General features: G+C 40.8%; 2 protein-coding genes across 3 annotated transcripts; both read right to left on the reverse strand.

The window, feature by feature from the left end:
• Positions 1–116: 116 nt before the first annotated feature.
• On the reverse strand, positions 117–11,548 carry gopc (golgi-associated PDZ and coiled-coil motif containing). Of its 2 annotated transcripts, XM_067481462.1 has the most exons (9): positions 11,044–11,548; positions 7,045–7,209; positions 6,333–6,356; positions 5,064–5,239; positions 4,598–4,763; positions 4,422–4,517; positions 3,892–4,056; positions 3,651–3,816; positions 117–2,049 (listed from the first exon to the last, which is right to left on the reverse strand). In XM_067481462.1, exons 1-9 carry the CDS (start codon positions 11,302–11,304, stop codon positions 1,934–1,936), a joined length of 1,335 nt encoding a protein of 444 aa, XP_067337563.1. In that variant the 5' UTR covers positions 11,305–11,548; the 3' UTR covers positions 117–1,933. The 2 variants fall into 2 exon arrangements, with proteins under 2 accessions (XP_067337563.1, XP_067337564.1); XM_067481463.1 differs by lacking the exon at positions 6,333–6,356.
• Positions 11,549–12,194: 646 nt separating this feature from the next.
• On the reverse strand, positions 12,195–15,041 carry LOC137102211 (peptidase M20 domain-containing protein 2-like). Its single transcript, XM_067481464.1, has 7 exons — positions 14,624–15,041; positions 14,172–14,320; positions 13,737–13,879; positions 13,492–13,646; positions 13,064–13,199; positions 12,672–12,779; positions 12,195–12,531 (listed from the first exon to the last, which is right to left on the reverse strand). The coding sequence occupies exons 1-7, from the start codon at positions 15,029–15,031 to the stop codon at positions 12,389–12,391; spliced, it is 1,242 nt and encodes a 413-aa protein (XP_067337565.1). The 5' UTR covers positions 15,032–15,041; the 3' UTR covers positions 12,195–12,388.
• Positions 15,042–15,186: the final 145 nt, after the last annotated feature.

A 15,186-nucleotide genomic window follows, 5' to 3' on the forward strand; every position in this document is an offset into this window, starting at 1 on the left:
TATATTTAAGTATAGTTACAATTCTAATTTATCTTCTAAATAATACAGTGAGTTTTAAGGCACTGAGGACATAGTTAAAATAGACAAAGAGTAATAGAAATATATCACAAACAAACTAACTTGGAACCAATTTTTATTTAAAGGCTAAATAAATTGTTTAGGTTAAATACATGACATATAAAGATGCACACTGTACATTTGAAGAGTTGAGACACAAAGCACCTAGGTAACAAACAAGTAACGAGTAAAGAAATGAATCAAAACGCTGAACACTCAGGGCTCCACTTCATCGCTTTGGGCCAGTACAATGGTGACTAGAGATAGAAGAGCTGGGCACAGGCGTGTATTCAACTGAATATCTCTGCCATAAACAGTACGCTGGAGCAGCCTGTGCCAGGGAGGGGGTGGATCAACTGGTATTTTTCTGCATTATATTGTGTTTCTGGCAAAATCTAATTTTAAAAAAAGTATGGAAATACTCACATTAAGAACGTTCTGATTACTAAAAATGCTTTCATGGAGTTCCGTGACATCATACTAGTGTTACTGTGCCCACCCCTGCAGCTTCAACGTACAGTGACATGCCAAAATATAGAAGTTATGGAACATTAAAAGTTACAATGGGAGAACGGGTCAGTGGAACAGCTATCCTACAGTCACTACCTTATAACTAGGATACAATACCAGGACAGGGTTTACTTAAAAAAACATAAGTATTCAAAGACTGGGGGAGTATTTGCAATGCCAGGCATTTAATGTTGTAACATGCTTTATATAAGCGTTTATGCTTTATAGTGATCTACACTTTCTCCCCTCAAGTCTAAAATGGACACATGGCATTGTCTTCATAGTCTGCTTTGCAAAACCACAGCTCCGAAGGGCTTTGGGACTTCACGAGGACCCCCTGACTATACCATTAGTATACTACTAGTGTGTTATACAGTTATTAGTGCAGTTTGGAGGACCCTTTGAAATAGTACTCTGTGAGGTACTGGTACATTCCACTGTACAAAAGACTTGGTGGACAACTGGAGATTAAATAAAATAAAACTATCATATATTACTGGTGGTTTATGAGGTGTCAAAATGTACTTACTACCTTTTGTGGATAGCTGTAGGGGAAGACTTGGTATTTTAAAGTTAAGAGCCAGATGTGACCACTCAAGTACTTTCAGAACTTTCAGCATGAGGAACCTTAGCTTGAAACATTTATTATGTTCATGCTTTTGGTTGTTAAAATATTAAGACCCAGAATAATTATACAGACCACCTGCCTGAACTGTTTTAAAAGTACATTGATGACAAGTGAGATTTTACAGTATCTTTCTCATATTTATTTAATATGTTTGTTTTAAACTTTCCGCTTACTAACTACAATGGTTTTGTTCTCTTTCTGTCATTAAACCAGAAAAACACACAAACTTTACATTGGCCTCTTTTAAAGGTCATAAGAAAATAAGATCTCCTCAGTGTATCAAGATCAGACAAATAATTACACAAAAAGAAGCAAAACACTCTTCAAATGTCTTCCTTCAAACCATCATTAACCGATGTGCCTGTGCCATGCCGTCACTGTGCCTCCATGACAACGAGGTGACATCTAATTTCTGCTCTCATACAGCTGTCCTGTATTTGAGAAATAAAGTAACTTAATAAAATAGGCCAAGAAAGTCCCACATTGCTCTGTATCACTGATTCTTCAAATACGTGTACTTATACTCCAGATCATTGCCACATGCCCAGGCTCAACCCCAAAATTCCACTACCCCAGAATACCAAGAGGAAAAAAGGGAAAACAGATGGTTTCTGTGCATCTTCCCCTTGTCCCTAGGCTCATCTTAGAATTCCTGTAATCAGTTTTTGTTTGGGATTTTTCCACCAATCCTCTTCTAAAATCCTATTTCTGCAAATACCCAGCGACCAGGTTGAGCCTCTAGGAGGAGCTGTCAGGCTCAGGTGGTTTGGAAGGGGTTTCTTCTGAAGGCGTCTCACTGGAAATCCCAGTATCTCCATTGTCTGCTCCATTCCTCAGGGACATCTTCTCCAGAGCTGCATAGCGGACGGAGACAGATTAACAAATTAAACAATATGTTGCTATACACCATCCAGAAACATAACCACAGTAGAGTTGTGTTATGTCTGGGCAGTGTGAGGTGGAGAAGGGGCATGGATCACTTCTACTCTATGTTTTAGGAACTACAATAAGTAAAAAAAGCTACGTTCAGGGGAGAGAATGTAAAAAATTTCCACCTGGGTCCTTTTCTCATATTTGTACCCTTTCTGACTATAGAGGATGGGATTTTGACGTCAGCCAAAACTAGTAATGCAAAAGGAATTTAGGACCTGCATGCTATGGTAGAGAAGTTACTGTGGAGTTTATATTGTCCAAGAGTATAATGATTAATCCATGTTGACAGGCATAAAAATATAATATTATCACATGGAGTGTGATTTTCCATGTTTTCAGCATGAAAACAAAACTCTGGTTGCAGTTACTACAGAGGAAAGTCATGGCAAAGAGAGCAGCTGTTAGAGGATCAAGCATCACACAACATGCTACACTTTCACACTGTTACAATCAAAACACATTTAACTGTTATGCGACTCCTGTTAGCTGCTCATACATGATGCAGGGTTGTTGGTTTGTTGCTACACAGCTGTCTGTGCACAACTAAATGGCTGCATTGCTAGATGACTAATCATTGAAATGCCTTTCTAGACAAACCAGGCTATAAAATGCGTGAGTGTCATCCTGACGGGGCGGCGTCTTTACAGTTCCGTGCACACACAGTGAATTCATAGTTTTCAGACACCGTTCATGTTTTTCAATTTTGTTATATTGCAGCCTGATACAACAGTTGTTTAAATTTTGTTTTCTAATTAATCCACTGGCCCCATAATGACAGAGTAAAAACGGAGTTTTAGAAAGGTCTGTAAAATTACAAATTAAAAACTGAAATATAATTTTTACTTAAGTTGTCATATTGGAAGGTGAAATGTCTACTCAGTCTAAGGTCTGAGTGCTGTGGAACAGGTCTTTATTGAGGATGTCTCTGGACTTTAGTACAATCAGCTTTCTCTCAACCTTGAGAGAAAGTGGGACAACACAGTGTCCCAGTCCTTCCAGATATAATGTTTATAACCGAGGTCAAACGGTTCTATTTTGGTTTCATCAGACTTGAGAGAATCTGGGTGCTGTTTTCCAAACACCAGTATCACTTTCATGCGTTTGCACTGAGGGGAAATCTATGCAATAACGAAAAAGATTGTATGACAAAAGATTGTATGAGTGTATGACAATTCTCTCTGTTGAGCTGGTTCATTTCATTTATTTTCTCTAAACACGGTTCACTTGCTTCCTTCTTCAGATTCTTTTAGTAAAGCGTCTTGCAATTGTCTTTGAACAAACCATCCTTGTTTACAAAAAGTTATCCTAAGACGTGGCCACCACTACCCAGAATGCACTGTGCCATGCAAACTTCAAACTGCAAACATCCTCTCATAAATGTGTGAGAAACAAACTTTAGCAGCACTTGCATAAATTTAACAATTAAAGAACATTTGTCTTTTGTCCATTTATTCACGCCGAAAGACCTTTAATAAATTTGTCTGTATCTTGTTAGTGGTCAAAACACATCCTGACAACGTACCCTGCAGCGATGCCGAGCTGTTGCTAGGTGGTGCCGTGTTGCTGTCCTCCAGTTCATCCAGGTAGAGTCGGTAGCGATGTCCACTGTCGTCCTCATACTCCACATTCTCGTCATCGCTGTCCACCTCTGGAGCCACATACACCACCTCAAACTCTATTTGTCCCCGCTGACGCAGAAAAACCAGAATGAGCACTCTGAACACCAACTCAGAAATAATAAGGCGTATGTGTGCGCACGTTACCTGCTGGGACAGAATGGTGACAGCCTCCTTGTGTTTAGCATCCCGCAGGTTGATGCTGTTAACCGCAAGGATGGCATCTCCCACGTGCAGGCCTCCACATCTATCTGCAGGCTGACCTGGATGAATCTCTGAAATTAGGATAGGAACACCGTGCTCCTTTCCACCCTGACGAGAACAAACAAACCCAAGTTGACTCATTTGGCGGAGTGCTCCTCTTTTTATTACAGCAATGTCATGAATATTGTAGTAAAATGAAAACTGTGCTGATGGGGTAGTAGGAAGAATGTCTCACTGCCACACACACACACACACACACACACACACACACACACACACACACACACACACACACACACACACGAAAGGAAAGCTTCTCTGCCATCTATTTAAAACAGCCAGAGGTTTCTTTAGATTACCTGCTGTCTGACATGCTGTCCAAACACATGGACTTGTTGTCTCATTGAAACAGAGCTTCATGAAGCTGCCACAGTCATAAACAAAATGACCAAAAAACAGCGGTGCCTTCTTACTGTGATGGAGATCCCCAGCCCCTCATGGTCCTCTTTGACTAGCACCACCTTTCTGATGGGGCCTACTCCCTGGGTTTTCTTCAGCATGTCTTGTTCCTGTATTCATAGTAACACAATCAAATTTAGAGGCACAAATCAAAAGGAATAAACAGTTCCACCTGCAGTTCTGCACTCACATGTCCCACAGGAGATGCTAGAGGTTTCTTTGGATCGTTGCGCCCCCTGCACGCACGAATGACAGTCTTATGGCGGTGAAGGTGGATCTCTGCCTCCAGTTGGTTCCACAGCTTGTCATGTGCCGGTCCTTTCATGTCACGGCCCAATAACTGGATCTGCTGCACCCTGTAATATCAACCAAAAGGTCTGTTGTCCATTTGAATTTAAGGCAGTCCATCTATGCTTTGCTGCTCATCCAAGAAAACCGTTTTCTTTGGCAACAAAAACACACCACCTCCACCTAGCAGGGACTCATTCAGTGAGATGCACTGTGGCTGTACATGGATCCAAGTCAGCATTTTTGGCTATTGCTTCAAACGCAGTGGAGCAGATGGAGGTGTGAGGGCTGGTGTGCCAACATTTATTTTATGAAGTCGAACAAACTGTCATGAAATAGAAGTGTGTTATTACTAGTCCTATCCTTACCTGCCAGCGAGTTCCTTGTCCAGGTATTTGGCGGCGAGCCTGGCCCCGTACACTTCCGCCTGCAGAACTGCCATGTGCCTGCGAAGGGCCTCGTTTTCTTTCTTAAACAGTTTCACTTCTGCCTCCAGTCTCGCCTCGGCCAATTTCTCCTTCTTACTGGCCTCGAGCTCTTGTTCCTAGAAAAGCACTTCACATGTAAACACACACAACAAGCACTACCGGCAAGACGACAATGTAAAGCGCAGTAAAACTAACCCTAACAATCAGCCGTTATGTGCAACAGGAAGAATGATCCTTCAAATACTAATGATTTTATTAGCACATATGAAGAGGAACAAGCCCTGTAAACACTTTTATTTACAGTTATGGCACTAGGTATATACAGTTTGTACGGGATTAAATATGACTCAGGAAACCAGAAAGAATTTACATAGGCAGAAATGAACCTTACCCCCTTGGTTAAGGCTCTGCTTTTGGTCCCACTCCCCCCCCCCCTGAATTGGAGATGAATTCTGAGAGCTAACTTTAACCGCCCCTCATGAGGTACAAAGCCAACTTGTGATTTATTCAAGGTAGGAGCTGTATCCTCTCAACTATCAGCATAACAAGCATGGTGTGAAAACACACACGCAAGAGAGTGTACGGAGCAGGCAGCACAAGAGAAGAGGGAAAAAGTCAGTGGAGAAGTGAAGCCGAACTGACCACCAGCTCCAGAATATGATTAAGAGTGAGACTGAGATATGACTGCAAACAGCATCGACCGAGTTTGATTTGGGCTTTTTATTGTGTGTCCACCATCTGCCATCAACAGATAAAATGTATTGGTCAAGCAAGTCTTGGTCCTAGTTTGCAAAACATACTGCAACCATGATAATAACATAATAAAAAGGCTATTAAATATGTCGGTGGAAATTAATTTCTGTTTTGTCAAACATTTGATTTCTAGTAATCAATTTGTTTCTTCAGATTAGGAGAAAAAACATGGAAAATTTACCAATAAACAAAATGATAATCCTTAACTTCCATCTTGGTATGTAAAGTGATACTAGGAGGCAGTAGGAGACTGACTTGGACAAGGAACTAAAAAATATGTTGTGGTAGAAACACTTTAGCAAAATACTTGCACATCTTGCACCGTCTTGTCTGTCCACAAGTCGATAAATTATGTCTCACTGTTCTCTACTCCACCTTTTAAGTAATTACTAGTTTTGTCAAGTTTAGCCTCTACACAAACCACTTATTTACATTTACTTATATACAAAAACTTACCATCTGTTCCAATGTCGCTGCAGGCTTTACGGGAAAAGAGGCAGAGGAAGAACAGAGAGAAGTCATAGATTAGGGGAATTCTTATCTCAGGCAACAGAGTTGGTGAGTAAGTTAATTAGTCAATAAAAGTAGCAGATTTCATGTAAGGCAATATGACCATCAGTGCTAAGAAAAAGTTACTGAAAGCTTTGGACAGTGAGAAAGCAGGTCAAGGGAGAGCGAAGGTAAAAGCAGCCTACACTGACCCATAAACCATCACAGTTGTGGGTGTGAGTATATGTTTAATTTTAATTTTCAAAGATAAAAGATTTTAATACTCTTTTATGGTCCCTGATTGACTGCAAATGCATTAGTACAAGATGCATAGTGGCTATAAGAACTTACTTCTACATTTACATTATATATCCTGTTGTTAAGTGTATAACAAACCAGAATCTTCCCTCTGTTTGCCCATTGGTTCAGACTGTAAAAGATCTTGACATTGAAGATCGTTTTCCTTCAGCTTCCCAGCATTAAACTCTGATTTAATTAGCATTTAAACCAACTAAACATCACACTAAATCCACAATGTCCAGATGACAGCTTGCAGGACACGTTCATCATCATTTTACAACACCCCTCCTCTCTCTACATGCATTTATTTTCTGTCTCTATCGAGTAAAAGACAAAATTCCCTCCCAAGTTGTGAATAGCGTCTCTTCCTCCTACCCACCAGTCTGTCTTTGATGCTGTCAGAGTCCTCAGTCTGGCCTTGCTTAGCGTGAATCTGCAGCTGGAGAGCGTGAAGCTGTAGGAGCTGATCGTGGACCTCCCGTTCTAGTGCTGTCCGCTCAGCTTTAGCCTCAGATAATTCAGAACGCAGGTCCACCAGTTGAGCCTGGGGTGATGAGGATGCAGGGTAATGGAGAAGCACACAAAGACACATGTCAGGTCAGAGTCTACACAGAATTCCCAGCAGCACTTCCTCTGGAGGGCCACTCAGACATCTTGCAACAGACCCTGCCTGTCCTAAAGGTGCCCAGAGTACCTTCCTATAACAAATTAAAGTTGTATTTATGTTCAATATAGACTACCTGATCTCTAAAAATGTGTTAAGTGCATTTCCATCCTCATGAGTAGCTAGATATCTCGTACAAATACTCCAGCTAGCTTTGCTAACACTATGCTGCATAATTTGGTATGTTACTGCCATCTGCCGATCACTAAAATAATGACACCATAACATAATAAGTAGAGTTGCATAACATTATGTGCTTAAGCACAAGATATGCAAAGTGCTGGAAGTCAACCTTTTGACTGCCTGTCCAGGTTTTACACATTGATGCCATCAACTGCGACCATCAGGACTAGCACAGTTTCCAAGACATTGTCCTCAAACTGAAGATGGACATGACTGTCCTGTGAGGACATCTAGCCAGAGTTTTCAAGTCACAGGGAGTCAACAGTGCAAGATTACCATTGGAACATTCAAAGGAAAACTGGGCTCTGCCAGACTAGAAATAGTTCTATAGTTTGTCCATCGAAAAAAATGACAGTTCAAAAAGGCTAAAATATGAATGAACTGATAAACAATACTCATCTACTGCATCTCATCTAGTTTTCTAGCTCTAGTTTTATAATATACCCTGGGCTTCCTCTAGGAAACCTTGTGTATGTTGTTATTTTCTGTTTTTAAAAAATTTGTTGTTTTTTTTTTTTTTTCCTTTCGGCTTATCCTATGAGTTCAGGGTCACCACAGCAGCTCATTGGTCGGCATGTTGATTTGGCACAGTTTTTACGCCTGATGGCCTTGCTGACGAAACCCTCCCCAATTTTTCCTGGCTTGGGACCAGCAATGCGCGGCTGGGGATGGGAACGCGCTGTTGGGGGTTCAGTGTCTTGACAGGATATTCCCAGCACAGCTGTACAGGTGTTTCCAGGACTAATGTTAGCTAAAATTAACATGTCATTGTATATTTAGGCTAAGTAGTTGTATTATCTTTCTTTTTTTTTTGGTCCTTTCGGTTTATCCCGTGAGTTCAGGGTCACCACAGCAGATCATTGTTGGCATGTTGATTTGGTTTTTTTTACGCCGGATGCCCTTCCTGACGCAACCCTCCCCAATTTCTACCAGGCTTGGACCGGCACTGCACAGCTGGGGAAGGGAATGGGCTGTTAGGGGTTCAGTGTCTTGCCAAGGGACACTTCGACATATAGCCAGGGCCGGGGATCGAACCACTCACCCTGTGGTCCGTGGACCAGCTGCCCCAGTTGTATTATCTTTCATTAACAAGTAAAAAGTCCAGTGTAGTGAAAGTGGCATAACCAGTTTTTTGTTTATTCCACAATATTAGACAATTTACCATTTAAGGCTATTCTGCTTTTTCTAAGGGAAACTGCCTCTAAATTTGTTTTAATTGTTTGACATATCCAAATCCGCCTGGAGGTTTGCAACATCACTGAATTTAATGCTTTGTATTTGTATTTTTTCTGGACATTATAGCCATAGATGGGAGCGGATAAAATAGTTTAAATGCTGGTTTATTATTTTATTTAGTGTAGTTCATAATTCAAGTATATACAACAGGATCAATAAATTTATACATTTTATCAATTAATCATATTGTCAACAATCACCAGGTATTGGTGTTGCCCCAAGCCTTTAGAAGGTGGAATTACCGAGAATAACATCAGTTTGTGCAACATTTGTTAAAAATGCGTAGTGTATTATATGTAAATGTAATATCACCCAATTGAGCTGTGATTCTAGCTGATTTGTTTTTTAAGTTTTAGAACAACAGTACAGGGCAAAGACAAACAAGCTAATCCAGGCTGCTGACTGAGAATGAACATGAGTAGAGATTTGCAATCACTGTTGGTTTTAGATGATTGTGGAAATTATTATTCATTCAGAAAATGACAAAAAAATAGCCTCGTCTTAAATCAACAGTCAAGTAGTAGTATGAACACTGAAGCAGGTTTTACATGCCCCAATCATTTCTTCCTGTGAGAGTTTACTCCAAGAGATGCTTCTCATGGAGGTGATCTGAACCAAGATCCACAGTTCTCATGGTGATCAGCTCTGCCACTTTTTAATAGCACTATGTGAGAGAACTAGGGAGCCTCCACTGCAAGTATAGACAGCTCATCATTGCTTATAAGTCTTTGGGGAGTTACTTATTTAGTGCTGAAAGTCCTGAAATGTCTTTGAATTTGTCCACCTCAAGACCTTTTAACTTTGTGTTAGTGATCATGATTGACTACAGCTAGTGGCTTCTTAGTAACAACATAAAAAGGGTTTGACAGCTCTCATTGGATTACTCAAGGCACAGTAGTGTCTCTTGAAGATATTTCTAAACAGCAGATTCCTTGACCATCATTCCAAAAAACTAAAATAAATACAAGTTATTGGGAGGGGGTGGAGGTGGAGCCACTTTCCAAAGCTTGGAAGAATGGTCTTACTCAGCTGAGAGGAAGTTGATTCATCGAGTCAGAGCCAACCCAGACACGTCATAGCACAGGTCATTCATGTTTCTGCTGGAACACCAGGGTCACTACGTACAGTACAGTCAAGACAATTTTACGGTGCCATGGACTGAAAGGCTGTCATCTAAAAGGTGCCTACTCTGAAATCGACTTAAGTCCTAACCTAAATACACAGACAGAGAAAAATCTATGTAGAGGAAAGTTTTATAAGATGAGATGAGATTCAGTTGTCTTGCCAGTTTGACTAGAGGTATGTTTGGGAGAGAAAATGTGAGGCATTCAAACCCAAGGACACTGTACCTACTGTTATTCATGGAAGTGTCAGTTCTTCAGCATAACCTCAAACCATCAGCTACATGGTTGAAACTTGGAGACACGTGGATGTTCCAACAGGTCATTGAGTCCAAAAACACATCAAAGTTGACTGTGGAACAATATTCCCCGAAGTACTGACTTCAAACCTATTGAAAATATTTGGACTGTGCTTAAAAGTCAGGCCTAAAACCAACAACCAGACCTGAGCCAGAACCTTGTTGATGATACCATTAGTAGCTGCCTGCTAACAATAAAATCGCTACAAAGCTACTTCAATATTTTGTCCAATGTGTAATTTCAACACTTTAATTATATTTCCGATCCTGTGTTGATGTCAGAATTCCACATAACTCAAACGCTGTGCATCACATTCTTGAGAGTTTATGTTTCTTAAAGATGTAGGTTGTACAATTAACTGAAAAAAAATTCTAAACCCAAAATTGCCACGACAGTCATCTCCGCGATGTGTGTATGTATCCGGACCTTAGCCTACACGTTAACCGATTAACGTTAGGAAAACAGCTTCTATAACTAGGTGCAATGTTCAAAAGACGTCTAGTTCTTATGTAAATAAAATCCAAAAGACCTGATAATGTACTGCGGATCAGAGAAGAGCCTTGACGAGGACAGTTAACGTGTTCTACCTCGAGTTTTGTTAGCTGTCGTAACTACGAGCAACCACCAACGCGTGGTCACAAGAATCTAACACCGGTCTGACGTGGAAACCCGGCGCTAATATATGGTTGCGTAGGCTGTATGAGTTCACGTTACATATAATGAAACCTGTAACATTGTTCAGACATGAACAGTCGGTAGGTCACTGGTGCCTAAAGCTAAGCCTGAGAGTCACGCTACCAACAACAGAAACGTTACTCTCAACTTATATACAAGTGATTTAAGTGTAACGTTACATCATACAACGGTTACTAACCTCTAGTTTATGGTTGAGTTGAAAAACTGTCTGGGTTTTGTGACACAGCTGAGCAAAACAGGAGCTTAGGCTGGTCATCTTCTGACGACCCTCGTAAGTGATATCGACTTGATCTGGGTCTATTTCCCCGAGCAGCAGGTCCACGTCCACGAAGGCCTTGTCGAATTCTTTCTCCAGCACTTCTAACCAACGAAACATTGACATACCTTGGCCAAGGCCCGAGCTCTGGGCCGCCGGGGAGCATCCAGCCGAAGCGGACATGGCTAAAGCACACCAGAGCCTGTTATCGTTAGCTTATTAGCTAACTTTGACAGCGAGTAACGTAGAATAATCCCTTCTGCGTTAACCCGTGCGAAATAACCTTAAAACCCCGATGACTAGAGAACGCATTGAATTAGCGAAGAAAACTCTGCTAAACTGCGTTTAATTATTCTTGTGAAAAAAAAGTGTCTAACCAGGAAGTAACACATCGGACCGCCGACTGCATCTGTGAGTCAACTAGTACAGTCTGTCGAACTGCAGGGGAAAAGCAATTGATCGCAGAGCTATGGGCTTCTTCTACAACCAAATAACTGGTTGTCGTGTATTCACTCCAGTGGTCCTCTAATTCCCAATTTTCCTTTTCTGCCATTTACAGTCTGCATATTTCATTCAACTTGCAACACTGCTTTCTTTAGGTCATCTCTTCTGCAACTGTGTGCTGCTTCTTGTTTTTTTCCTTTTGTATATAATTCTGTTACAAAAATACATTAGTGACAGAAATACATAAACCCAATACTCAACTACGAAGTACTTTCCTCATAAATCTGAATTCTGCAGAAGTCTTTAATGTTCAGTTTGAGTCAAATCAGATTCAAGTAAAGAACCTGATTTTTGACTACTTTTATACTACTTTTATTAAGAAAGACCCATTAGTTAGTATCAATACAAAACATTTAAAGGTGGAAAATGCAGCTTCATCCTATTAATACATTTTATGACTGGATTATATTTGAATCTACATCTTTAAATTATTGCTTAACATCAGTTATCAAACACATGTAGTTGAATAAATTATTAAATATTTTTCTAAATTGTAGTCAAATGTAAGAAATATACATTTTAAATATTCAAGTGAATGGCCAAAACCTCAAAATTATAATTAAGGCCCCAAACAGAGTAAATTTATTTTGTTAATTTTAATAATATGGAAATGTACATTGTTGTTAAATTGTATTTGACAAACTGTAAATAATATTCAAAACAACAAAAAAAATGTGATAAATTATAAGAACCATTAAGTGTTTTTTAAAGTTTTGTTTTTTGGAGCTGGAGTTCTTTCTTCCATCTGACTTCCACATTTTTGTTATATCCTGTTCTCCTTCCGTTTGGCCTCAGTGAATTCCTGCTTCACCCTCTGCAGCAGCTCTGGGCATAGCAGCAAATCCAGGGCAGTCATGGCCAAAGCCTTGGCTGACCTCAGGGTGAAGAACTGAGCTCTGGCATCACCTGCATTGAAGACACAAACACAGAAGCATCCAGGATTTCGATATCTATGTCTTTTTGTTAGGTTTAAAGTATAAAGTCATCAAAAAGTCCCCTGTTAGTGGTCTTTGTGGGCTGCATTGTGGAGTTGAGGGGATGCGTACCAGCTGCAACTGTGTATTCCTCTGTGTGGTTGAGAGCTTTAGAACCAATGTAGAAGTATGGGTGAATGCCAGGAATGACAAATGTCACATTCCCAAAGTCTGTGGAGCCTGAGGAAAGCAGAGAACAGAGAAGTGAGGAAAAACAGAGTCTTTATGTTCACTGAAACAACACTGTAATTAAAGTTACTTTTTGAGAAACATCATAATTTGCTTCTCTAACTCTAACAACATCTTGATGTAGAAGAAAACCACGTCTTAGATGACAGTTTTTAACAGTTGTCCTAACACACTTTTATGCCAGGGTGCACTTACAGTATGTGCATGTCCCTCGCCAATTATACATTCCTTCCTTCCTTGATCCCTATATCAATATGAATAGATCATGCACATACCAGATTCATTTTTAAGAACATCTTCATCTATGGTGAAGTCCATTCCCAGAGCCTTCCCATTTCTCTGGTACAGCTCCTCCAGTGTAGTGTTGCGCAATATGTTGTCAAATGTATTTCTTGCAAACTCTACTTCCACCTGAAAGAGAGTTGGTTGCATGACATTTGGTATGATAGGGCTATAAATGTAGTAAGTGAAGCATCATTCAACACACGTTTAACTTTCTAAAACCACTATATATATATATATATATATATATATATATATATATATATATATAGATCTCTCTCTCTCTCTCTAGATATCTATCAATCTATCTATAGAGAGAGAGATACACACACATATATATATTTTTATTTATACAATATATAATATATTATATTGCGAAATACAATACATATTGTATTTCGAAATATATTGTATTTCGTACCTCACAGCCTGTTGCCATAGCAGCTGATCTAAAGCACCTCTCAGCTTTTGCCTTCAGGACAGGAAGGTCCTTGCATGAGAGGGTTCTCAGGTAATATTCCAGCTCAGTGTAGGCAGGAATGATGTTTGGTTTCACTCCACCGTGCTTTATGATACCTGCATGACACAAAAGGAGCATATTAAAGAGAATATTAAAATAAATTCCAGAGAACAATACGCGAGCACAGCAGAGCATCAGTTGCTCACCGTGAACTCTCCAATCTGGCTTCATCTGCTGCCTGAGCACAGACATGTTGTTGTAGCACAGCACCGCTGCATCCAAGGCATTGATTCCCTCCCAGGGGTAGGATGCGGCATGAGATGCTTTACCCTGATACTTTATAGTTACACTGGAAGATGTGAGACAAAGTAAGACAGCAGTTACAGGAAGTAAGACGCAGCAGTAAGACCAGGGATTCCCAACCCTGATCCTCGGGGACCCCTGCCCATATATATCATTGACTCAACACACCTGATCCAGGTAATTACCAAGGGGTAGGACATTAGTTTGGTAGGGATAGTTGGAAAACAAGCAGGTGATGAGGACCGAGGTTGGGAACCCATAAATACAAAACACACACACACACACTAGAAATATAAAAAAATATTGAAACAGGAAACATGTCCTGTAATAAAGCTCACTCATGCTCAGCCACACAGGGCAGGTACACAGCATCCTCCTTTGATGGATGAGCCATGAACACCACATCCAGACCCTCAAACGCTCCCTCCCTCAACATGTCAATTTTCCCTCCACCATGTTCCTCAGCTGGAGTCCCCAGCACTGTCACCTGTGGATATACGAACAGCGGCTCACATCAGCCCAAGACGTATTTAACAATTTTCTCAGGTACCCTAGTTGATGATTCAAATTAAAGTCAGTCTTTATCTGGTAAAGACTTTCAGCACTATAAACAATGGCACTGCAGGTCAGGACAAATAAGAGCCGGAATGCATTTTATTGACCTTTAATGGTTTTAGATATGGCTCAGTTCCCAGTAACTGGACTGTGTCCTTTTGATCTGTACTATTTCTTTAGGGAAGGTTTATAACTTTATGAAGTTAGTTCCCAGCGTGCTGTGTGGTTCTCCTACCTGCACTCGGACGGGGAGACCCTTTGTGGTTTCAAGCGCAGCCTTGAGCCCCAACGCTGCAGCAGCTCCAACCTCAGCTATGAGGTTGTGACCACACGCATGTCCAATAGTAGGCAGAGCGTCGTATTCGCATAGGAAACCCACGTTGACCACGTCCTCCTGTTCCCTGCCTCCAACCACCCAGCTGGCTCGAAATGCAGTCTCCAGTTTGAAGTGACTGTCGACCCTCCAGCCGTCCTCCTGACTGAAAAACTTTACCAATTTGTCATGAGCCTTCCTCTCCTCGTAAGCCAGCTCCGGGCAGCTCCATATGTCCTGACTGAGGCTGTGCAGCTTTGATTCGGCTTCATCGATACAGGAGCCAACTCTGTGTTTGAGCTCCAGCAGCAGCTCTGCTTCTCCAGACATGTTCTTTACTCTAGAGGAAGGTATAGTGTTGTGAAATCATTTATGTCATGTCATATGATTGTCCCTCGCTCCGGAAGTCCTCGTGGTCTTTCATACTAAAGGACGACTCCAGAGATAAGCGACTGAACAAAAGATCACACCTCTTTATTGGAGGA

This window comes from Channa argus, chromosome 17, assembly GCF_033026475.1.
Source record: "Channa argus isolate prfri chromosome 17, Channa argus male v1.0, whole genome shotgun sequence".
Classification (NCBI taxonomy): domain Eukaryota; kingdom Metazoa; phylum Chordata; class Actinopteri; order Anabantiformes; family Channidae; genus Channa; species Channa argus.

Excerpts from the sequence above, each read along its gene's own strand:
- gopc (XM_067481462.1), bottom strand. The coding sequence starts at position 11,304 with ATGTCCGCTTCGGCTGGATGCTCCCCGGCGGCCCAGAGCTCGGGCCTT. Across the intron at positions 4,057-4,421 it reads GGCTGGGGATCTCCATCACA|GGTGGAAAGGAGCACGGTGT; the intron begins GTAAGAAGGCAC and ends TGTTCTCGTCAG. Across the intron at positions 2,050-3,650 it reads CAGCTCGGCATCGCTGCAGG|CTCTGGAGAAGATGTCCCTG; the intron begins GTACGTTGTCAG and ends TCCGCTATGCAG.
- LOC137102211 (XM_067481464.1), bottom strand. The coding sequence starts at position 15,031 with ATGTCTGGAGAAGCAGAGCTGCTGCTGGAGCTCAAACACAGAGTTGGC. Across the intron at positions 13,647-13,736 it reads GCCAGATTGGAGAGTTCACG|GTATCATAAAGCACGGTGGA; the intron begins GTGAGCAACTGA and ends TGTGTCATGCAG. Across the intron at positions 13,200-13,491 it reads CTATGGCAACAGGCTGTGAG|GTGGAAGTAGAGTTTGCAAG; the intron begins GTACGAAATACA and ends ACTCTCTTTCAG.